Here is a 25,783-nt window from a genome sequence, read left to right as displayed (position 1 = left end):
TACTTTTCAGTCTTGTTCTTTGTTTTGCTTATCCAAGCAGGCCCATTTCAATGTCACATTCGACAGAAGAATGAAGTGAGCCACCAGACACGTGGCTTCACTTCTTGACCAGAAGAACTAGATTGCTCTCCATACATTAAGAGCATAGATTTTGAGGGACTTGACCTAAAGTCTGGTGCTTCCTCCAGGATGGTTTTATATGGTATGCAAGCAAAGAAGAAGAAAAAAACCTTGAACAAACAACAAAAACAGCAACCAACCAGTAACTATTTGGGTTCCATTCCAGATTATCATACGCCATACAGGCCACAATGTCCCAGTGGATCGGGAGAACATGGGCTACAAAGAGCAGGCGGCAATATGCTTGAAGCTACATGAAGAGAAACTTTCCCACCTCTGAAGAAGGATCCTGCCTCTGAGAGGCTGCTATTGGCACAGTTCTCATGTGGAAAGGGTTAGCAAATCACAACAGTCGATTCACACAATATTCAAGCAAATCTGTCAGCATTTCATGGAATATTTTAAGATGAAGCCCACGGGAAGCTGTAATAGAAATCCGTAATTTATCATTTGGAACAACATGGATCTGTAAGAATATAAAAAAACAGTTTCCATCGAGAACCCTGTTAATATGGAATGACAGATGGGTGACTGTCAATACATTAACCTACATAAAACATTCCCTGGAAAATAACTTGATTTAGATGTTTTCACTAGTAAAAATGACAATACACGTCCTCATTCATACCATCGACCTGTTCTTGCTGCTTGGAGAAGTTGAAAGTGCTCAACGCTAAGGGATGAAAGTGTCATTTATCAATCTAACTGGCTCAGTGGAGCTTTAAAGGGCTCGTTGACTTCGGCACAACGGCTGAAGTCCTTTACATGGGCAGGAACAGATGATCAGGCCATCACGTGTCATTTCTACTAGAACTTTCTGGATCAACTTTGCACCAGTACCTTGCAAGTAGACGGGCCGGTGGGATCATTAACCTTCAAATGAAGGAAAAGTAACTGCCTGTACATTGAAACCTTATTGTCAAGCACAGTTGTTAAGGCCAATTATCAGACATCCGGGCATGTAAACATCACTTCCTTGGTTACAATCGAAAATACAGAAGGTGCTTTTAGAGCGATTTTGGAAAAGAAAAGATGTTTGTGAAAAAAAGCATGGAATGAAACTTGAAGCAAACCCTCGTGAGATTCAAAAAGGGAACAAAACATCAAAAGAAAAACTGAATTTCTCTCAGGGTTTCCTCTTTTTGTTTTTGTCTTTTTAATCTCATCTTCCTCTACCATTGTCTAGTTTTGATCAAGGCAGAACAAGTTGGGTCTGGCACACTGTCTAACAAAACTGACTTCACATTTTCAAATCTAAGGGATGCCTACCCCCCACCCCCCCCCCCCCCAAAAATGATCCCTGTAAAAAAAAAAAACGATCCCTGTAAAAAAAAAAAATGGACTCAATGAGAGTGTCAAAACACTTAAAATTATATCTGTCACTCCAGCAAACAATCGAAAAGCACAGTGAAGGTTTTCCGCGAATACACGTGTTTACAGTCGCTGAAGCACCACGATTGGTTGATTTTGCCGGGTTGTGTGCTATGTAGCTACAGGCAAGTGGGATTAAGCTGCCATTCAAATAGGTTTCAGTCACGCAACTGCAGAGAAAGAAGGAAGTTCTTTTTGAAACACCCAGTGAAAAGCACCCTCATCTTGCTACCTCTCTTTCACGGCTGTCTCTATAGCGCTATTCATATATGCATTTATATACCAGTAAACTATATTAAGGTCACACTAAAAACGGCCTCTAAAACCAAACAAACAAAACAAAAATACAAGAGCATATTTACACTGAGAGAAACGGGTAAGGGCCTTATTAACAAGAGCAATATTACAAAATATTCAAGAAGGCATCTCTAATGGTGTTTTCTTTGTTTGTTTTCTTTCCATCTTCAGCACCAACGTGTTCTCGTGCTTGCCGGCCAAAGGTTTTTCATTCCCTTTTGCTTTGCGCTGGCAGTCGGTCTCATTTAGCGGTGTTTTTGTGAAAGTGTGGACGTGAGTGCATGACTGGGAAAGTCTGTCTGATTTTCTGCAGGTGGGCGTGGCCTTTACTTGAAGTTGGCGTAGTCAGAGAAGGCATCAATGTATTCCTGGACCACTTTGTAGCAGAACTCATACTGCTCCTGTGGGGAAAAGCAAGATGTAATGAGCTGAGACGGACTTGAGATATTTGGATTAAAGTATTTGAAGCAAAACAAGACATGATGATGATTATTTCCCTAAAAAAGAGATACTTAAATGTAAAAACTGTCTAAAAGTGAAAATAACATACCAACCCACTCCTATTCTTCCTGTCCTAATGATGTTTTACTAGGACTGCACAATTAATCAAAATAAAAGCAGAATCATTATATGGCTTAACACGATTAGCAAATCGCAAAGGCTACAGTTGAATTAAATAAATTTATGCACTGTGTGTTTCAGAGTGAAAAGACCAGCTTTAAGGGTTTTATGTGTTTTTTTTTGCCAAAATAAAAGTTTGATAAAAGAAGACAGCCATAAATATTAGTATTGTAATTGTACAAATGTACTATAAAATTATATTATCATCAACATCATAAATATATGACTTTTTATTTTACAGTGAATATTACAACTGTAATAGTAAATTACAAGGAGTGATATTTCTTATTTAGTTTAATTAGTAGTAGTAGTAATACTAATCAAAATAATAATGATTTATATTATAGTCTTTACTCATATTGATATATAACAACAACATTTTGGCCAAATTGTGCAGCCCTATATAAACAAGCAAACCTGAAACTTTTTTTTTTTTCCACTCACATTTTCAATCTCAATTGCAATTTTTAATCACAGTTTCCCTTAGTCTAGTTTTAAGTCTCTGGCAAAAACAACAGTTGTTCAAAAACAATTAAACTGCACTTTGTTAAATTCAGTAGGTCAACATTGCATGGTGAATGATGTGTTTGCTCACCAGTGTCTGCACCATGTGCGGTCTCTGTAGTCTTAGACTCTTCACCGTCTGAAAAACGTCCAGAATGCCCTCCGCCTTCACCCGCTCCAGGACGGTGCTCAGAGCACAGAATGTCCCCGTGCGCCCTGCTCCGGCACTGTTAACACACAAACATCAATTACCCACAGCTTTATGGATTGTAATGAGTCTGTTTCTACCTTCCTTAATTGGCTGACCCTGAAATCCCGCTGGACACTCTATCCGTTTCATCATTACCGAGTGCTTTGGAGATGTAATTATGGACAGGTTTTGGTTAAGTCATACCAAGCACCCATGGATGCCTTCCAGAATTACAAAACCACTAAACCTTACTTAAGCTGCCAAACCAGTGAGACCTATTAAAGTTGGCATTCCAGTCTAACCAAAATGTCCTGTATCCAGACTAGAAGATTTATGGTAAGGTTGAATAACTCTGAGTTATTCTAAATAATCTGAGTAGTATACTGGTGTAACAACCATAAAAGAATTAAATAAATTGTTATTTCCCGATTTGTTTTATGGGATCCCGTTAGAGCACAAGGGACAAGCCAAAGCCTTTTCAAGTTAAAAAATACACTACTTTTCAAAAGGGTCAGTAAGATTTAAGAAATTGTCATAATAAATCAATACTTTTTACTATTCAACAAGGGCACATTGAATTGATCGAAGTGACAGTAAAGACATTTGTGTTTCCATTTCGAATAAATACCATTCTACTGAACTTTAAATATTTAATAATATTACTGTTTTTATTGTATTCATGATCAAATGAATGCAGCCTTGGTAAGCATAAGAGACGTCTTTCAAAAACATTTAAAAATTGTACCAACCACAAAATTTCGAATTGCAATTTTTTTTAATTTTGGATTGCAATTTAGCAATCCAACATTAACCCACACAAAGCAGCAAATGAGAGTAAAAATAGGTTTTGCATTTGGAATGTAGATTATGCCTCACAAAAAGCCAAAAAATTGAACATGAAGAAATAAAATAATAAAAAAATAATAATCTTTTGTCATAAGAACAAAATATATTACAATATGAATATATATTAATATACAAATATATTAATACAAATTATGCAAAATGAAGTTTCAAGTTTCGGGCTCCTGATTGGCTAGAGGAGTAGGTGTGGCTTACCTGCAGTGCACAGTGATTGGGTGGTTTCCAGACTGCTGCTGCTGTTTCTGAACTGCAGCGATGATGTTGATCATACCCTTCCCGTCAGATGGGATGCCCACCTCTGGCCAGCCGTGGAAATGAAACTGCCTCACAGCACGAGACTTATTTTCCTGCAGAGAGAAAGTAAAATGAGAATGGGAATTACACAATGGCAAACATTAAAATACAGTGATAAAAGACACATAAAGCTCTTTCAGGAGATCCTCTGAAGTGGACTCACTCTGTTATTGGTGACGAGGAGGTCCCTAACAGTGTAGCTTTCACTTTCCTCCTCCCTCTTCAACTCAATAGACATGTCCCCACAAACCATCACACCATCACTAGACCAATACTGAGCACACTTCTCCTGCAGATAGTGTGGAAGAGACAGATTTTTATTAATTTTTTTGGTCACAACAGGTGGGGTGAAATGTTTTTTTTGTCCTAACAATGTTTCTGTCCCAGATCTTTAACTGTCACTCCCCCCACCTGAGACTCGAACCCGCATTAGGCCACGACTGCCCCTCGGCAAGGGTAAACAACAAATAGACAACTCTAAAAATAGAGTTAGCATGATCACAGACGCTACAAACAAAAAGACAGAAAGCATGTGAACTTACCTGTCCTCTCTCTTCCAGCTCGGTCAGCATAACAATAGAGCAGCTTCTCCACTCCCAGATCATTCTCCAGAAGTCCTCAATAGTGTGCTGCAGCGGCCCCTGGCATGCCATGTACGAGTCCTTTTGCCTATAACCCTGCACACACACACACGCACACACACACACACACGCACACAAAGAATGTCTAGTTTATACATTTGTATAAACATTTGTATAAACTGGGCAGCTGTAATCGTGGCTATACACTACCATTCAAAAGTTTAGGGTCAGTAAGATTATAATGTTTTTTAAAAAAAGTCTTATTCTCAGCAAGGCTGCATTTATTTGAACATTATGTTTATTAGGTTTTACCAAATTAACACAATATATAATCTGAATAGATCATTCCTGTATACACTGCCCTATAACATGCCCCAAACTTCCAACCCATAGTGCCACAAATAAGCCATAAATAAAATTTATTTTATGTTTATTAATCATTAAGTAAGAAAGAATGCAATTTTTTCCAAAGGTACAGAAGATGCCACTTCTTTCTCCACATAGAAGTAGGTGGTGGTTTAGAATCCTTCCATCTCTAAGTAATACATCTTTTGTAAAATTATAAATGTCTTTGATGTCACTTTTGATCAATTTAATGCATCTTTGCTAAATAAAAGTAATAATTTCTCTTTCCCAAAAAAATACTGACCCCATACTTTTGAACAGCAATGCATATGAAGACTATATTAACGGTTTATTAAAAGCAATCATAAACCACACTACTGCATATTTTAGATTTCTAGCACTCTTTGGGCACTCCTAAGTGGATTTATTTGTGCCGGTGGGCACGTACAGTAAGAAGGCACAAAAATTACAACAAAACATGCTTTTGATCGTCAGTATATTTATCTTCCAGATAGCAAAGTGACTTTGGTTTCCATTATAGCAGCACTGGAGAAGTTTTCCTCTGTTTGATTAACTTTTGATTATGTTCTTCAGCCACACAAAAAGAAGAGGAAGTGAAACAAAAACAAAGCTACCCCACTCTCACTGATCTGTGATGGAGGGATGAAAACATGAGGTCCCAAAACCAATGAGCTGACTCACTGCCTACTGCTTACTTAGGCAGCTGCCTTCTAAGGCAACATGATAATCATCATGCAACATCCTAAATGATTGATCTGAACTTTAGACACTCAGCATCAACTGATTTTAAAATAGTTTGTAATACTGACACTTTTAAGTATAGAATTAATAAATATATTTATAATCATCATTTCATTTTCTTTTTTTTTTTTTTTTTCCAGTGAGCTTGTGACTACGTTTTGGAACAGAGCACTGGTCACCGTTCCAGGCTCCTAATCTCAGCATGGACATCCGTATAACTTCATGACAGAAAAATGTGTTTAAACCACTCCCAAAAGAACAGAAAAGCACGTTGTGTGGTCTCTCGACAGAGCGTGGAATACTGTTGCATAACCTCCAGGCTTCACTGAGCGATATCACAGTTAGTTGGGAGTAAATGTTGGCCTGAGGTCAGACGGGTTGTACTCACATCTATAAAAGAGGCGTTGATGTAGTCTGTGTTCTCCTCCCCTCGTTTTACAGGGATGATCACTCTGTTAAACTCATCTGGAAGAAACAGGGAAGATTCAGAAAAAAACACAGGAATGCACTTGCTGATAAAAGTCACTTTAGATAAAAGCAGCTGCCAAATAACTTGTAAAAGGATAAAGTTATAAAGATAAAGTGTAATATAATTATATGCTAGAAAAAGTATAAATCATTCAAAAGTTTGGGGTCAGTTACAGTAAGATTTTTAAAATGCTTTTAAAAAAAGGATTCTTATGCTCATCAGTAAAACAGTAATATTGTGAATTTACATATATATATATATATATATATATATATATATTTTTTTTTTTTTTTTTACAATTTTTCTATTTGTATATTTTAAAATGTAATTTATTTCTGTGATAACAAAGCTGAATTTTCAGCATTATTTCTACAGTTTTCATTGTCCCATGATCTTTCAAAAATCATTCTAATATGCTGATTTGATGCTCAAAACATTTATTATTAATAGCAATGTTGATAATAACAGTTTTGCTGCTTAATATTTTTGTGGAAACATTTCTTTTTTTATTAGGATTTTTTTGATTACTAAAAATAAAAAGAACAGCATTTATATGAAACAGGAATATGTTGTATAAATGTAGTTTATGTTTTGGATTATTCAAAATATATTCTCACAATTCACAATCTGATTATTAACCATTGATACACAACTCACATGGAATGATTTGCAAAACACGATTTTTCTTCATGTTGGCAGGCAAGTTCCCTGTTCTCATTTTGTCATTTTGGATTTTAATGGAGGTAAGTTTCTAAAAGAGAGAAAAAGATAATAATTAAAATAGAACACAAGAAAAACAACATGGTCCCAGAACAATATAATTTCCAAAAATCCAAAAAGCAAGAAAAAATAAAATAAATAAAAAAATCTGTTTGTGCTACCTTAAACTCTGCCTCCAGGCCTCCACAGCCAGCTCCGGGTAAAGGAGCTAGCAGGTGAGACTCCAGAGACGTCACTTCTAACTCTGTGTCCCCGTACAGGTAGTGCTCTAGCAAAGCTTGGAATATAAACACATACTGCATCTGTAGGAAGAGAGGGAGGGTGGGAGATGAGTATTTTGAGACAAAACAAACACCTAATACAGCTGTATTATGACTTTAATGAGAGGTTTTGTTTAAACTCACATCAGTCTGGACCATCTGACAGCGCTGGGCTCTGATCCGTGTGACAAATCCGAAGACGTCGACCTTTCTCTCCGCCCCCATCATGTCCAGCATAGCATCAATCACAATGAAGGTCCCAGTCCTGCCGACACCCGCACTGAGATGAACAGATGAAAATCAGTTACTAGAAATCACAAACCTTTACATTTTTTATGTTTTTAAATGTTTTAGCAGTCTCTTATGCTCACCAAGGCTGCATTTATTAGATCAAAAATACAGTAAAACAGTAAAATTTTGAAATATTATTACAATTCAAAATTATTGTTTCTATTTAGTATATTTTAAAAATGAAATTTATTTCAGTGATGCAAAAGCTGAATTTTCAGCAGCCTTTACTCCATTATTCAGTGTCAGGTAGTCCTTTTAATATGAAACATTTTTGTAGAAATCTTGATTATTTTTCCCCCTAGGACTATTTGATGAATAGAAAGTTTAAAAGAACAGCATTTATTTGAAACTAAAATTTTGTAACATTATAAATGTCTTTTGATTAATTTAATGCCACCTTGCTGAATAAAAGTAAAAACCCTGAACTTTTGAATGGTAGTATAGACCGTGCACACACACAGAAGATGATAAAGCTCTTTACCTGCAGTGAACCACTATGGGTCCAGCATACTGTGGATTGCAGTTCTTGACCTTCTTAAGGAACTTTAGCATACCAATGGGAGTGAAAGGAACCCCGAAATCAGGCCAGCTGGTGAAGTGAAACTGTGTGACCAGCCTCTGAGGCTTCTTACCAGACACATCACCCACCTAAACACACAAACACGCACAACAGAGTTTGTCATTATTCACGAAACAAAATGTCAACAATACTTCTTGTAATAACAGCCTTCTCTGATTTTAGTTTTTTTTTAATAACTGGAACTAATTAAAGAAAAACCCAAAACCCCCCATTATCAATAATTAAGACTATTGGTATATTTTAACACAAGAGGGCGCTAGCACTTCTTTTATTTGGCCAAATGAGTACATTTACAGTATAATCCAGTTCCAATAATTTCAAAATGCCAAAAAACAAGCATATAATCAACCTGTCAAATATATTGGTCAACCACTGATGATTGTAGAGAGACTTCTGCGCTTCTCACCTGCTGAATGCAGAACTTGCGGATGGTATAGTCAACCAGAACCATCATGTCCTCCACTGACACGCGAATATTTCCGTAGGTCCAGCATCCCTGGTCGGGCCAGTACTGAGCACACTTACACTGCGGATATGAAGCATTATCATAATCATCATCACCTCAGTGATCATACATTTTTATTAATAGCCATCTTCCTCAAAGTTACACTCCGTTATGTGAGACCGTGATAAGAGGCGAGGCTGTAAAATCAAAGATCAGCTTACTTGTCCTTTGAAACTAGCCTACATTTAATAGATTTCTTGCAGCATTTACCTCTTTCCTCTCTTTCAGATTGGTTACCATGACGATGGTGGCAGTGTTCTGTTCCCAGATCATCCTCCAGAAGTCATTGACCGTTTCCTCTTTTGGTCCTGTAATGAAAAATCTTGAGTTTAGCTTTTTTTGTTGGTTAATAAATGCGAAAGTATTTACATATTTATAAAAATGTCATTAATTAAAGCCATTTTTACCTTGTGCAGCAATAAATTTGTTTTTCTCCTGGTATCCCTGAAGAAAAAGATTTTTAAGAAACTGTGAATGAGTGGCAAGGTCCTGTTCATTTGAGTTTTAACTATTCTTATAAGGGATTCTTATTAAGATTTTAAGCATACATGTTCATATTTTTTTAAATTTAGATGACCTTTCATCTAACACTCAACTTAAAATTAATCTTTAAAAAAAAAAAAAAAAAGTTAGTTGTAATCTTTAACAAAACTCAAAATTTCATTTTTTTATGCTGTATTAGTTGTTATTATTAACTAAACTAAAACTAAAATGATCTAAATAATCTTTAGTAATTTAAATTAAGCTGCAATAAAATAAAATTACATATTAGATTATAAACTTTAAATTTAAATTTTTATGAAAATTTTACTGAAATAGTTTAAGCTAAAGCAGCAAAATTACTAAAACTCATTTAAAAATAAAATAAAACTGAAAAACTGAATGGATAAAAACAAAATTACATTTTAAAATATTATTAAATACTTTAATAGTTTATGTAATAATACAAAAAGAAACACCAATCAAAAATGTACTTTCAGCATTTAAAAAACAAATTTAATGTTTTAGGGATTTATTTTTAATTAATTGAAACAAAATTGTATCAAATTTTAAAATAAAAATTATCAGCCAGAATTTTAGTAACAGGGGTCTTACATTTATGTAGGAAGCGTTGATGTAGTCTGAGTCAGGAACACCCTCCAGAGAAGTCAGATGCACCCTACAATGATCATCTGAGAAAAGGTGTGAAAAATAAAACAAAAAGGGTATTTTTGTAAAGGGAAATTTGACAGATAAACTATGAAAAAAGATGATAAGGCTCACAACATTATTGTTACATTTATTACAGCCATTTTCACATAATGAACTCCTTTGTAGGCCTTGTAGCTCTGGTAAAAGCATGCTTTATCAGCTCTGGTTTGGAGAAAAGTTGTGGGAAAGCCTTACAGGGCAGGATGTTGACATATCTGTTCTTCTCCTTATTCTCTTCCTTCGAGGCAGCATCACATGAGGACTGAATAGGACACACAGGCAACGCCTGCAGAGCAAAGAAACAGTCACTCCTACAAGTTCACATGAGCCGAGAGCATGACGAGGAGATACACACCAACACCACAAATGTATCTGCCTAAATATGCTCCCTTTGAGAAATTTTTATGTAGTTTAGATGGCATATTTTTTTGGTCATTCTAAAGATGGTGAAATTTTGAGTCAGGACTCTGATCTGTCCATTCATGATTTAGAGCACCACCGTTATGTGTTTGTTTGTGCACCTACGTTGAATTCTTCCCGGAAGAGTTTATTGTCATCGGCCATTCGGCGGTTCATTTCCTCCTCCAGCTTGTCAACAGGAAGGGGCGGGTACTTCCTGTTGGTACTAGGAGAGCGAGCCAATAGCGGCACACTCTGAAGCTCTGTTAAATGGTGTAAGGAAAGAAGGTGTAAGGAACAGGGAAGAAACATGGAGTGAATAAAGAGAAATAAAAAAATATATACTCTAAAGACAAACTTTTTGACAGTTTTTTTTTTGTAAATTAAATATTTTCAGAATGACTTGTAATTTGTTCTTTATCCATGTTGTGTTCAGGATGGCCAGTAGGGGGCAACACAGTTCCAATCAAAGTAAAAAGCTAAAAAGCTCTCATGTTTTTTACAGAGCATGAAATCAACATTAAAAGCTGACACTAGTATTGCATTCAACAATGTCTTTTTCAATTTGAACTTCAATATATTCGCTACTTTTAAAGACAAAAATTCCCAAGAACGGTTACAGAAAGACATACACTATCTCTTAATTCCTACCTGTGTCGTCAGCTCTGCCATTGGTCAGGCGGAAGGAATTGGAGTGGCTCCCTGCCTGCTTGTACTTTTTAAACCTGAAACAATAGAGCGGAACAAAAAGCCAATCATTACCATGGTAACTGGACGATTCAGCCTCGTGGCTCCCTGCTGCGGTTGTAGGTTTCCTGATGAATGGAGCTTTCTGAACTCTCATCTGTTCTATTACGACTGTGCATGTGTATGCTGGTTCTTCTATGCTTTGCTTGTAACTTATAACTTTGTCTTTATGTAGTTTTTTGAGCTGGAATCTATGCAGTGAGCACTTTTTGTACCGAATGAACAGCTGAAAGTTTCTGAAAACTGGGACTCACCTGAGCATATACAGGACAATGATGATGAAGACAATGACCAGCAGAGAGGACAGGGCAACCATCACCGCCATGATCGCAGTGTCATCTGAGTCGAGGACAAAATGAGTTGTTAAACTGCAGTTACAAATATAGAACTGTTTTAAAAACAAAAAAATGAAATATTGATGCTAAAGAATCCTTTATAAAATTCATGATTTCCACAAAAAAAATTAAAGGCAGCACAACTTTTTTTTTTATTAATACTGATAATAATATTTTTTTTGAGAAATATGAGTATTTTAGTGTTTTTTTGTGTGTCTATAGAGTGTGGTGTTGTGTGTTGTGAATTTTGATTTGCCATCACAGTTTTTAATCACAGGAATTAATTCTATTTTAAAGTATTTTGAATTATAATAATATTTCATAATATTACAGCTTTTACTATATTTTTGAACAAATAAATGCAATCTTGTTGAGCATAAGAGACTTCTTTCAAAAACATTAAAATAACCCCTAACTCATCTATTATTTTTGTTTCCTTCTTTATTTTATATCTTAAAATGTAAGCGTGTGACATCATTGACTGTATATCGGTTTTAAACTGGGTCTAATATATTTGCAACGGTCACTTAAAAAACTCCTAACAGTTGTGTAATTGATGGCTACTAGTAAACTTAAAAAAAAAAAAAAAAATTCATTCTGCATGAAAATGTTTGTGAAAAGGGTAACTGAAACTCACCTTGCCCATCATCATCTTCATTACAGGAGAAAAACAGAAAGACACAACAGCAATAGAAAGTGTAAGCAGCTCTTTGTAAATAGTTGGAAAAGACTAGGATAAAAGAACGGATCAATCGGTTTCGAAATGGTACCTGGAGGCTTGCTGATGTCAGCTGTGGTGGCATCTGTAGGGGCCGATGGAGTGTCCGTCTCAGGCTCTGATGTGGACTGAGTGGGTGTCGGGTCAGGTGAAGCCAAAACTGTAGTCTTGACAGTGGTGAGGGACGGGGACGTGGCAGATGGGGTTGGGGGGGCGGGTGTTGCCTCGGTAGGGACGAGCACAGGTGGAGGGGTGACAACAGGAGGGGCTGTGGGAGCCTCTGGGGTCACCACGCCCACAGAGTCATTGAGCCCTGTTGTTACAAGTTCAGGAGACGGTGCCTCAGATGGGGTGGATGATGGGGGTGCCTGGGTGACTATAGCGGGTGATGTGGGAGGAGGGTGTGTAGGTTTGATGGTCTGGACTGGACCTGAGAGAGACAGATTTTAAAGCTTTCATCCAAGATCCTAAAAATAAAAATCACGGTTTCCACGAAAATATCAAGCAGCACAAGTTTTCAACATTGACAATAATAAGAATTGTCTCTTGAGCAGCAAATCAGCACATGAAAAATGATTTCTGAAGGATCATGTGACAGAAGACTGCTGAAAATTCAACTTTGCCATCACAGGAATAAATTAATTTTATACTATATTAAAACAGAAAACAGTTCTTTTAAATTGTTAAAATATTTCAAAATATACCTGCTTTTTTTTTTTTTTTTTTTTTTTTTTACTGTATTTATTATTAAATAAGAGACTTCTTTCAAAATTTTAAATGGTATTGTATGTTTAAAGGAAGTTTGGGATCTCAACGCTAACAGGTGAACGTTGAGTATCTCACAAAACAAAATTAGGTGTGTGAGGAAATGGCATTTCCTCCAGGCAGTTCCTGGGTAATTTTCTGGGCCTCAAAATATTTTACATTTTTAGTGGGAGAAGATGGATTGCAACGGTACACCTTCACGTACTTTAAAGTAGGCTTGCCTTTAACCTACTGTGTAGGAACATTCCAGGTTAAATACAACTTAATCTCATTTTAATAAGCTGACATAAGTTACTGAAAATTTCAATTCACAAGCCAAGACCAATGTGGAATAAAAGTGACTCACCAAAAAACTCACCACCAAAAAATAACTAGGGAATAATTAATAATAATCTTTTTTCTTTAATGGAGGCAAAGCGACTGTATTAACCAAGGCTTTTGGGTTCCATGAAAGTGCCTTACCTGAAGGGTCATGGAGTGTCTGGGCCGTGCTGAGGGCCACAAAGGCTACGTGGAGTAGCAGGAGCAGGGGACACACACCCATACTGCCCTGAAACAAAACATGACCCAAAATCAATCTATGACATGTTTCGGTCTTCACTCTTATAATTTCACAGCACTATTTAATTATAAAGTGTGTAAGATTATTTTTGAATCCAACTACATTGTTTTAACTCAGTTTATTGTTCATTGACTGGCATATAAGTATGCCATTCATGGGTTTATTTCCCCCAATGTAAATAGAGCCTCCCAGAACAAAACATTTAGCGCTCTGCCAAACATCTAGCGATCCATCTCTTTCCAAGTCAACCTATAGCGAGAGTTTGGGGTGTACTGTAGCTACTGTAGCAGGCACAGACTGATCGTTTCACTTCATAAGACCTCAATATATCATCAGGAGCCACAGTATTCTTTTTTTTTTTGGACTCAAGTGACAGTAGCCAATGACCTGCATTTTATGAATCACTAAGAACCATTTCACAACATACATTTTCATTTTTGGGTGAACTGTCCCTTTAAATATTTAACAGCGATACCAAAATCCAACTTTTTTTTTTTTTTTTTTTTTTTAGAAAGGATTGTCCCCACAGGAACTTCTGCACTTGTCAAGGATCAAATTAAGAGACTTACCTGGAGAAACGAAACCTGCATCACTCACTCATCCGCACAATGATCTCCTGTAGATGAAAGAAAGAATAGGAGAATTTATTGTTAAAACTCAGCAACATTAACTTTTAAATCTATAACACCCTACATTAATGATGTTGTCCACATAGGATAGGAATGTCAAAATATTTTTTTTTTTATATTTAAACTAATTGTAACACTTCAGTATAGGGAGTTAGGGACCAATTCTCCCTATTAACTAGTTGCTTATTAGCATGCCTATACTAACTGTTTATTAGTATTTATAAAGCACATATTCTGCATGACCATATTCTACATCCCTAAACATACCCAATACCTAAACTTAACAACTACCTTACTAACTATTAATAAGCAGCAAATTAGGAGTTTATTTGCTTATTTATAATGTCAAAAATGATACTGAATCTTTAGTATTCTGACAACCCTACTGTCAGTCCATTCATAAATTAGCGCATTATAGGCCATTCATAATTGTGTGCACAACCTCTAAATTGAGACAGAAAATGAGTCATTGCTTTCACACTAACACATCAAGCAGAGATGTGACGCTCATGTGCTCAGTGTGATACATTCTGATTAGAATGGGTATTAAATTCATGAAAACAAGCACTCTGCAAGAGATTAGACAGAGCAATTTGGAAAATATATACAAGGGAATATCCTCTCTTTTACAGCTCTACACATGATTCAGACATACACAGCCACGTATCAAGACAAGAGCAACAGAAACTAGACAGACAACGTCCAAGTGTCTTTAATCATCCAGCAGATTGTCTGCGGATTTGGTCCCAGGGGATTAAGCTCTTAGTTGTGAGATGGTTTGATGTGAGGAGTGAAAATATAATCACAGCATCTGAAGCCAAGTTCCAGAGGGTAGCAGGTTGACCGCTAACCCGTGCTGTAATCTCAACGGTGTCTCACTAACTAAACCGTGATAATCCTCGTGCCAATCTGAAGGGTCAGATCCTGAAATAATCCAGTCTGTCTGGCACTCATCAAGCTAGAGCATCTGTGCCACTGCTGCTCTTCAAACCGGCCGATCAGCTTCCAATCGCTTCTTAGCAACGAACCCCCATCATGCAAACATCAGCAGACCATTCCCAATAACCGGCCAAGAGCTTTCAGTGGATCATCAAGAGCTGCTTACACGAGAATTTCAATAATTACACCACAATTCGAAAAATGAAATTGCAATGACTTATATAAAGAAACCTTTCATATGGGAATAGCTCATCCAAAATATGAAAACTGTGTTATTTGTTCACCCTCATGTTGTTTGAAACTCTGAAAGGGCTCAACAATAAGAGTTTTGTCTGTGGGCCCAGTGGGTCAGTAGTTCAGATTTATGCTTACCCTGCCAACATCGTCACTGGCCCTAGCACAAATAAATTATTCATTATATTTTTATAATAAATATTTTCAATTATCATTATATTTTTATCTTATCATATTATGGTATGTGTCTGGAAACATTTATAATTAGTCATTAATATATTTATATGCTTTCATTAACAACAAAGTTTCACTTTACAAGAAATTACATATTAAAAATTATAGTAATTATAATAAAGAGTTTGCATTTTTTTTGCAACTAGTGTAACTCCCTAAAAGTCATGATTTTATACACAATAAGCTTCCGGGGTTTGTTTTTCCCATCTAAATAGCATCTATATAATGCTATGTTTCTATTTGTTTATCTGTTTTGCCACGGGATTTACATCCCGCGGTAACTAGGATTTACACAAGCTCCAGTCTGGATCCAGAACACCTGAGAAGAGATGATGCCAACCCCTCAGAGGACCCCAGATGATGCTAACCCAGAGACAACATACAGAACTACCACATTTTGCTATAAGTTTGATTGCATAATTGCTGTTAATAGTGTTAATCGTCTGTTTTGTTTACGTCTTTTTGATTTTACACTTCTGAACATTTCTGCCGTATACACATAAACTGACAGTCACCACTGATAAGCTACTACTAAATATTGTAGAAACTTAATTTTCTGTAAAGTTGCTTTGCAATGATTTGTATCGTAAAAAGCGCTATACAAATAAACTTGAATTGAATTTAATTGAATTGAATATAATCACTAGTGTCAGGATTTCCACAATTACAACCCTGTTTTCTAGGGCACAAGCCATGTTAACCAACCAACTTAATTGGCTGTCATGGTTAATTTTTAATTGAATTGAATATAATCACTAGTGTCAGGATTTATTTTTCCTACTCATTTGTGGTCGGCACAAGCCATGTATTTGAACAAATGGCAAAAAAGTCCCTAAACTTTGACTATTGGCTGTTTCATTGGTAATGTCTTAATTGGCTGTCATGGTTAATTGTCTCAGTACAGTCAAATTGTGAAATGTTATTACAATTTAAAATAACTGATTTCTATTTAATACAATTTATTCTCTGATGGCAAATCTGAATTTTCAGCAGCCATTACTCCAGTTCTGAGAAATGTCACATGAAAAATCATTCTAATATGCAGATTGAAATGTCACATGAAAAATCATTCTAATATGCAGATTTAGGTTCTATTTCTTTTCAGTCATCATGATGTTACAAACTTTAAAAATGAAATACTTTTTAAACATTGTAATTTACATAAACACAGTAAACAACACATTATGATATCTGAAAGATCTTTTAATGGTAGTCTGTTGTGAGTCCTCGACCTCCTCCCGCGATGACCATTCGGATGCCTTTGAGCGGAGATAGCCGCAGTTAGGTAATTTGTTCATCATGAGCTATGAATGTCTACATGTAAACCATTTCCTCGACTCCTTCCCGCGATATATTCAAACTCCGCAGTTTAGGTTGCAAACAGCTGACCATTTCCACCATTTCCATACAAAGAAGTTACACTCACAGTCACATCCATCTCTGACAATTTAATCAAGTGAGCATTGACAGGAGCGTTATTTTACTGGCAAGTTAATGAATTCTAGAAGCTCGTTGTCAAATAGAATTTGTTTAAAGGCTGAGCATGCACATGGCTGAGCATTCTTCAGGTGGAGGGCAAATCTGAAACGATTTGAGCCGTTTTTTGGCTGAGCCCGCAGAAATCCTTCAGATGAGAGGGAAAGATGGTCACGTCTCTTCTTCTACCGCTCCCATACATTCATGGTCGGTCTCTATCTGTTCCCATCGCCCTTTCTGGAGTTGGCAGGAAAGCCGTAAACCCAAAGAGAGCACATTGCTTCCTTCCTTCCTTCACAGCCTGTCTGATTGCCTGCCAGATCCATCATTCAACCCAAAAGCCGCCACACCCTCACCTAACTAACACATCACGGAAAGCAAAAGAGGGTTTTGGAAAAGTGCCAGGCTGTTGCATAATTTTACTCTTTGTTGAATCAGTCAAATATGCATATGCAAACTGCCCCGTTTACCTGTTTTAAGACCGAGGAGTCAGGCCTGGCTATTATATTAGCGAGTTGCGAGGAAATGGCGTACCTCTAATACATGACACCCATAATAGGGGTTTTCCTCTGAGATCTGACATCATTTATTTTTAAGTCCACAATTGGCCTGTCTCCAGCTCCACCAAGAGGCTTATTCCTAAAGGACGAGCCTGCAGAAGTCTTACGTTCTCCAGGCAAATCAAAACACAGACTTGGGCGTGTGCAGAATATCTGCATCCTACAGGGAGAGTTACATCTCAATTGCATTCGATTTCGCACCTCATAACCTCACCTCGGTTTTCATAACATGAAAATGCACTACAGGAGAGGTTGCACGTTCCTCTCTTGCACAAAACTGTTCCTGTTTACTGTTTGCAACAGATTTGAGTCCAGATAAAGTTTTAATGATGATCTTTACAGTTCTTGTTGTTAAAGGAACAGTTCACACAAAAATGTAAATGGTAATCATTCTCATAGCATAATGATGTGTCTTGCATGAGGAACGGAGCAGACTCAGAACAGTCACACTGGTTTGGAACGACACTGCTTTAAAATAAAAGCTCAATAGCTGTGATTCATGCATATGTCATGTTTTCACAAGAAGCAACTCACACTCCCATTGAAAACTTTGGGAAGACGTTTTTAACGTTTAGTGTGATATTACTTTTCTAACCAATCAGGATTCTAAAAACATGCCATAAAGTCGAATGAATGAGGGACCAGAGGTACATCTTGAGACAAGAAAAAACATTTCTGATTCTTCTACTTGGAAGAAACTGATGACTGTGATTAATTGTTCAGTCTTAAACACATAAACACATAGCAGAGGAGTCATGCTTTTATAAACGGCTCACTTCTTCTCTCTTTATCTGTCTAGCTCTCAAGCCTGAGAAAATAAACCAGCCATTTTCCACTTTTCTACATCCTTACGGCAAAACTATCTCAATAAACAGTACAGCTATTATATGAACTACAAAAGTGTTAGGTATAGTAAACAGGTGTATTGTACTTTCTGTATGCCTTCAGAAACCACAGTTTTTAGAAAATAAAGAGTTGCAAACAAAGTCAAAACACTTTATACACTGTAATGATTTTTTGAAGTTGAAATTACTGGAGTATGTTTCTCAAGAATCTCAGTCTTTCTACTTGTGAAATTATTATTTTATTTTTTTCAGTGTACACTGCAGTTGAGTCCGGGTCAGGGAAACTGGTCCTGCATCAATGCAATGGAGGCCCTTTCTGTAGCCAGAGAACATTTCCTAAGGAGGGATAATGGGTATCTGTCTCTGTCCCCATTCAGAGTTATTAATACGCTGTTCTGCACCCTGGAGGAGCGTGCAGTGTGACAGGAATAATCTCAATGGCCCTCTTCATCTCCCTGAAACTGGGACAGCCCAGCGGACACGCAGGATGACACTGCATCTGCCGCCATCACAAGAAGAACCCTGATGGTGTTTCACAACACACACAACCTACCATTCCTGCAAAACTTTCCGTGCACGGCTTCCAGCAACTCATTCAGAAGAGGGATTGAATGATTACTCAAGTTCCCTGATTACAAAATAGCTAAGGGAGGTTTTTCATTCTCTAGTAAATTCACACCAAAAAAAGCTGATCTCATGAAACACAAAACCAACAAACACAAAGATGGCATTGGACATTATGAAAGTAAATAAGTTTGATGATAAACAAAAGCTTTTCATTTAAATGTAGACAACCTTTCAAAAGTTTATGGTTACATGATGTTATTGTTTTTAACTTATTTTGATCAAATAAATGCAGTCTTTGTGAGCAAAAGAGACTTCTTTCAAAAACATAAAAAAATCTTTCTGATCCCAAAATTGTGAACAGAAGTGTACAGTTTCTGTATCACTGAAGATTTTATTAGCAGTCAGAATTAATCCACGTCTGTTTACCAACAAAGCCATTAGCAGTGATTTTAATTTAGACATGCAAAATAGAAAAGGCAGGCTTAAATAAAAAAAAAATCAGAAAAAAAAACAAAACAGGAATGTTGGTTAACCTGAGAGTCACAAACAATAGCTAGAGATAGACATCTTTAACCACTCCCACAGTATGACTTGAGAAATGATGTGCAAAGTACTGAAATCACAGTAAGCGAATAACTTTAACCCATCTAGGGGAAACGGGGTGGTGTATTGCTGGCAGTCTTATGTCAGGGTTTCCCAGAGAATGCTCTGGTCTAGCCACATCACACACAGAGGGCAGGAAGTGGCAAAGATGAGGTCAGTATTTAGCACACAGTCAGACTGAGCCACACAGTGGACATCCGAAAGAGCTCTTTCTCACAACTCTGTGAGAACACAGAATCTGAGGGGAAAAAAACATATGCGAAAACAACAACAACATAAAAAAATCTGTCATGATTTACTCCCCCTTGTGTCACTTCAAACCTGTATGACATTCTTTCTTAAACAAAAGGTACAATATCCTGGCTCAGTTTTCAGCAATTAAAGTGAATGAGAACAAGGGCTGTCAAGCTTCAAAAAGGACACAAAATCACCATATAAGTATATTTAAAGTCTTCTGAAGCCTGAAACAACAGTTTTTTTTTGTGACAAACAGAAGTCATTCATTGCTATTCTTCACTTCCAGTGATCTGTTAAATTTTCTGTCTGATTTGTAAATTTTTTTTTTTTTCAGAGAAGCTTCGTAAAACAGATCATCTGATTTAAACTCATTCATTTCATTCTTCAAAAATTCCAAAAACTTTTTGTTACACAAAAGAAAGTCAGTCATACATGCTTAAAATGTCATGATGGTAAGTTATTTTTTTTTTTAGTTTTTGGGTGAACTGTCCCTTTGGGAAGACAAACCTCATTGACTCCATTACTCAAAGCAACAGAATTCACTTCCTATCAAGTCATCAAACCCGATGAGCCTCAGTGAGATGACTCCCAGGATCCTTTTGCTAATATAAACTGGCATGCATTCTGCCTTGACCCTTGTGCTTACTAAAGGTTAGGAGGAAAACAACGCCCAAGACGCCACCCTCTCCTCTGATCCAATGGCTTATCCTCTCTGCCATCTGTAATTGGCTAAATTGCTTCTGAGGACAGGAATTCAGAAGTCTCACTACAAAAAGTCAATAAAACAAAAAAATTACTAGAAACTGGATCAGAAGTTCATCCTGTCAAAAAGAGCCTTCGGGCCCGTTAAGAGTACGTTATTATGCTACAAACAAATTTAACATCATTTGCAATGCTAATAAAATGTTTATTTTGCTAAATAGCAACAGTTAAAACCCAAAAATGCTAATTTGCTGAAAATGTACTCACCCTCAGTCCGTCCAAGATATAGATGAGTTTGTTTCTTCATCATAACAGATTTGGAGAAATTTAGCATTACATCACTTGCTCCCCAATTCATCCTCTGCTGCAGTGAGTGAATGGGTGCCGTCAGAGTCCAAAATCACCACAATAATTCACAAGTAATCCACACAACTCCAACCCATCATTAGCATGTGAAGTGAAAAGCTAAATTTCTCCAAATCTGTTATGATGAGGAAACAAACTCATCTACATCTTGGATGACCTGATGGTGAGTAAATCTTTAACAAATTTTCCTTTTTGAGCAAACTATTCCTTTAAGACTCTGTGACCGGATTATTACACAACAGAAATCTTTGCAATCAGTGCAATCAAAATTTAACGCACGTGCATTCATGTCTATTTTGCCTTACTTGACAGTGCATGTCTGATGGACATACCATGCTTGGAAATGATAATGACACCACAACACAGAGTACATACCAAAAATGGGCATGTTCATACTACTACTACAAAATAATCTCTCTGGAATTAACACAACATGTCTATTTTTCTGGCTTTGATTTTTAAAAGCCCTGAGAAATGCACTTTGTTGGAACTGTGTCAGAAATGTACTCAAAATATTACCCGATGCCTGTGATAATTAAACACTACATACAAACCCCACCACAGATATTGCAGATGCTGTCATGCCATCTCACTAATCACTTAGACGGTTGATCATCGCAAAAGTTAAGCTGCGGGAGAACTACAGGGCGTCAAAATAGATTCACTAGTTGCTCCGGTTGCCAAAGGTGCAGGTCTATTTCATAACCTCATTGCTTGCAAGGAGAAGTAATAACAGGTCCAAACAGGACGAGTCAATAGAGAAACCCAAGCAGGGTGAGACTAGACCGATGACATCATATATACTATTACACCAGCTGAATAGTTAAGAATGCAGAGAAACAAAATGTACAAAATATATTTTCCTGATATGGAGCAAATTGAGAACATTGCAGGATTTCAGAGGGGCTTTTTTTACATCTGCATGCATGTCCCCAAAGCACTGCATTACTACAACATTATGGATACATATTTCTGTAGAGCTGCTTCACAGCTAAATTTCAAGCTGTTTCTGTAAAATTGAAACGGATTAATTCTGCTGTATTAACACTGTTATTTTTTTTTCTGTTTATAAAGCTGCTGCTACAAAGCACTATATAAATAAATGTGACTTGACTTGACTTGACTTTGGTGTCAACATTAATGCATCAATATTCATCTTTTAATTCAACCATGTACAATTCATTCTCCATGGTTCAACAATAACCAACGAATACCCCTTATGTATAATAAAATCTGAGATGCACTGCATCAGCTAACCAAACGTTCTTTTTCACACCTTTAAAAATGCAATATAGAGAATCTGTTTATATAGACATACAGTTCCTTAATTTAATTGGCATATGTCACCAATCATACAAGGGACCTATCCAGTGAAAGAGACTAAAGCGACTAGATTTTTAATCCAGTATTCTCTAGACATGCTAGCACTGCAGTGGCAGGCAAACTAAGACTGAATGGAAGCAAAACTCCAATTCATAAAGCAGAAAGCGGGTGAATTAGCACGGCAACTTTTACCTAAGTGCAGACGATGGATAGCACACTTGACTAGACGTCTGAGCGACTTAATTCCTGTGTTTGTGTCCACATCCACATCAGCTCCCTATCTACCAGCTCCCTCGTGTGCCCCCTTCACACACTCTCTCACACACACACACACACACACAGACCACCCTTTAAAAACATGTAGTGACAAAGCACCGATCAATATGTTGACTTTCAGCACCCACAGCGCGTGACGCGAACGCACTGGACTCCCATTGTCTTCCCATCCGTTATTGTTACAATGTTTAGAATGTTTACAGACTGGGTTGATTAATATTGCTACAACGTATCCAGACAGAAAGAATATGCATACCTACAGTGTATCTAGTTTGGAACCATTAATAGTTACAGTTTATCCAGTTCAGAAATCATTCAAATGTTACAATACAAACAGTCAGTTACTCATTCTTAACATTTCAATGCATCCAGTTTAGACAGCATTGACATAGCTTACCAGTCTGGAACCAATAATAGTTGCAATTTTATCCAATCAGAAAACATTCATATGTTTTTACTAGTAAGAAAGGATTCACGTTGCTACAATATATCTTGTCTGAGACTATTATATTATTAGAATATTGCAACAATATGTCCACTCCAGAACCATTCAAAAGCTACAATATATCCACTCAGAAATTAATCATTTTGCTACAATGTATCCAGTCTTTTTAATAATATTAGAATACATCAAAACAATGTATCCAGTCTGGATCAATTAATAGTTTACAATTTATGCAGCCAGAAATATATACAGTCAGAATTTATTTCACAAACTATTTAAATTGCTACAATGTTCCCGTTTGAGGAAAATAAACATTATTAGAATGTATCCAATTAAAAAACTATTAAAATTTAAACAATGTACTGCAGCCAGAAATAATTTATATTCCTACAGTATATCCACTCTGTGAACACTGATATTGCCAGGTGTCCAGAAATTCTTGATATATCCCGTCAGAAATAAATATTGATACAGTATCCAGTCTAGAACCATTCGATATTGTTACCATTGGCCGAGTCCCCCCAAAATCATTTATCCTGCTACATTGTATCCAGATTATAGTTGTTTTTTTTTTTTCAGTAAATCATTTATTTTTTTTTAACGTATGCAGTCTGGGACCACTGACACTGACTCGGTGTATCAAGTGAAGTATCTTTCATAATGTCTCATTGTGTCCAGTCAGAAATCACGCCTGCGTTTTTCTGGCGCACAATCTGCCTGACTTTCACTAAAAGCTATGCGTGTCTCTCTTCCTCTCCCCTCCCTTTTCTCGGCAGGACCCCCCACCCCCCTCATTTTCCCTCCTTGCCTCCCAGCTAGTTTTCGGCAAATGTTCCCGCGTTGCTTCAAACATTATTGGATGCGCTCCCAGGACACCCTTGCGCGGTGCGTAAACGTTACATAAATCTGCGCCTGAGTCTCGGATGTGCCACAAAAGGCTTCGCTTTCTTTGGCTAGACGACCCACTAACGTGACAAAACCTGAGTGACACAAGGGATAGGTATCAGACAAACTGTGGCGATAAACAGAAGTTTGCGCTGTTAATATATTCAGAGAAGTAGCGATGGAACTCACCTTGACAGCCCTGTCCCGCGCTACGGAGCCTGATTTCCAGAAAAGTGCGATTGTTTTCCACTTCCCCGGCCCCTGTCTCCCACCCCCAGGAACCAAGAGTGTGTTCGGGGTGGGGGGCCTGGGTGATAGGAAATGATCTCGGACAGACAAGCCAATTTTGGAGTGGGGGCAAACGCAACAAGGGGCGCTTACTTGTAATCCAAAATGCATGTCTCGGGATGTCTTAAAGGTTGTGCGCTAGCTTTCCTAAAAGCCTATATTTTCCTGCCTTCTCCGCGAACACGGGGAATCAGTATCCCCACGATTTTGTTGGTTGTATCCGGGCGCGTCGCTCCTCGCCTCTTAATCCGCCATGTTGTGCCCCTGCGCTCCTGGAATGGGAAGCAGCGGATTTCCCAGGCCAGGCCCCTCCTCTCCTCTTCCCCCACGCAGAGACGCCGCGACATCTGGCGGACGGCTTGCTTTCCAGGAAAGAGGAATGTACAGTAGGCACTTAAGTGCAATGCGCCACCCTGCGGCCGGTTGCGGTTTTGCGTGTTGCAGAGCAGTCTGAGAGAGGAGCTCTACTGAAGCGGAATGTAGATCAACTGCAGGGATTTCCTTCAGGTCTTCAGTATTCGGGAATTTTTGGGGTGAATTTTTGAACAGCTGATAAATTGTGTCAAAATGTCAGTCAGTGTCTGTTTCACCTAACAATATTTTTATGTCATTTATCCCATAAAATTTAGTGGATCATTTCTTGGAAAAAGAAACTAATCTTATCAAGTCTAAGAGTTTTGCTGGTTTTAAGTTGCTCTCCCAACTTAAATATAATACAGTTCTATCATAATAAATAATGATTTTCTTTATTTTTTATTCTATAAAATGAAAACAATGCCATTTAGTTTGAACTATAATGAGTTAACATGAATATATATATATATATATATAATATATATATATATATAAATAAACAATTCCAAAACATTTAATTTTAATGTTTAATTTCAAACAATTACTAATACAATATTAAAATCAAAGTTGTATGTTAACATTATTTAATGGACCTAAGCTGTCATAAACAATTTTTATGTCTTTTTATTAACATCATAAATATGTAAAAAAATAAAATAAAAAAAAAAGTATATGCTCAATGTTAATTTTAGTTAATGCATTACCTAAAATTACCTTTCGATATTACTAATATTTTCTGGGTTGGAAACTTTAATTAGTTAATAACAATGAGGACCTTCAGCATTTAATAAAATAAATAGTCTGACTCCAAACAATTTTTTTATTGCATAAAAGTTTTATGAATAAGTGAGATTCTCATTCTTTTTTGGTTTTTATTATATTCTGGCAATAATATTTGTTATTTTTTATATAAAATACTTGTACATATTTAAATAATATTTATATTTCAACCATGTATATTATATAATATTTTATAAATGGTAATGATTAAACAAGTAACAGTTGCAAGTAATAAATAGCTGAATAAATACATCTTTTTTTTTAAGCAGCATCATAAAGCCGTACAGTCTGGTTACATCAGTGGTTCTGGACAGAGACAACATATGAATCTTGTGCTCTATTGTACACTGTGTAATAATCTAAAAGTTGGGCCAATAGCAAGGCTTGAAATGTGAAATGTTGGACCAAAAGAGTTGATACTGGACATCCAGTGCTGCAGATTGTGCTTAAAATGATATTTGTGGACTGCTGAGATTGGTTTAGATGGCCAGATTAGAGATGACAGCCCTGGTGAACTCATCACTTGACGCGTAGCCTCCCAGGTCCTGA

The 25,783-nt window shown here is 36.8% G+C and overlaps 1 protein-coding gene across 2 annotated transcripts; it reads right to left on the bottom strand.

Annotated features, from left to right (window-relative positions):
• Positions 1-1,431: 1,431 nt before the first annotated feature.
• LOC109078157 (receptor-type tyrosine-protein phosphatase alpha-like) lies at positions 1,432-24,124 on the bottom strand. Of its 2 annotated transcripts, XM_042778836.1 has the most exons (23): positions 24,002-24,124; positions 14,061-14,107; positions 13,392-13,479; positions 12,217-12,594; positions 12,084-12,098; positions 11,366-11,450; positions 11,016-11,089; positions 10,491-10,627; positions 10,161-10,251; positions 9,870-9,946; positions 9,182-9,218; positions 8,985-9,082; positions 8,676-8,795; positions 8,171-8,337; positions 7,543-7,678; positions 7,300-7,440; positions 7,076-7,169; positions 6,338-6,414; positions 4,804-4,938; positions 4,425-4,550; positions 4,163-4,314; positions 3,005-3,140; positions 1,432-2,189 (listed from the first exon to the last, which is right to left on the bottom strand). In XM_042778836.1, exons 2-23 carry the CDS (start codon positions 14,079-14,081, stop codon positions 2,115-2,117), a joined length of 2,460 nt encoding a protein of 819 aa, XP_042634770.1. In that variant the 5' UTR covers positions 14,082-14,107; positions 24,002-24,124; the 3' UTR covers positions 1,432-2,114. The 2 variants fall into 2 exon arrangements, with proteins under 2 accessions (XP_042634770.1, XP_042634771.1); XM_042778837.1 differs by lacking the exon at positions 12,084-12,098 and having other exon boundaries at positions 24,002-24,123.
• Positions 24,125-25,783: the final 1,659 nt, after the last annotated feature.

Source organism: Cyprinus carpio, chromosome A21 (assembly GCF_018340385.1).
Source record: "Cyprinus carpio isolate SPL01 chromosome A21, ASM1834038v1, whole genome shotgun sequence".
In the NCBI taxonomy this organism is placed as follows: domain Eukaryota; kingdom Metazoa; phylum Chordata; class Actinopteri; order Cypriniformes; family Cyprinidae; genus Cyprinus; species Cyprinus carpio.
The sequence above is the reverse complement of the archived record's forward strand: the minus strand, read 5'-3'. Positions and strand labels throughout refer to the sequence as shown.

Coding starts and splice junctions, on each gene's coding strand:
- LOC109078157 (XM_042778836.1), bottom strand. CDS start 14,081: ATGCAGGTTTCGTTTCTCCAG. Junction 10,628..11,015: donor TGGCAGAGCTGACGACACAG/GTAGGAATTAAG, acceptor ACCATTTAACAG/AGCTTCAGAGTGTGCCGCTA. Junction 3,141..4,162: donor CCAATCACTGTGCACTGCAG/GTAAGCCACACC, acceptor GTGTGTTAACAG/TGCCGGAGCAGGGCGCACGG.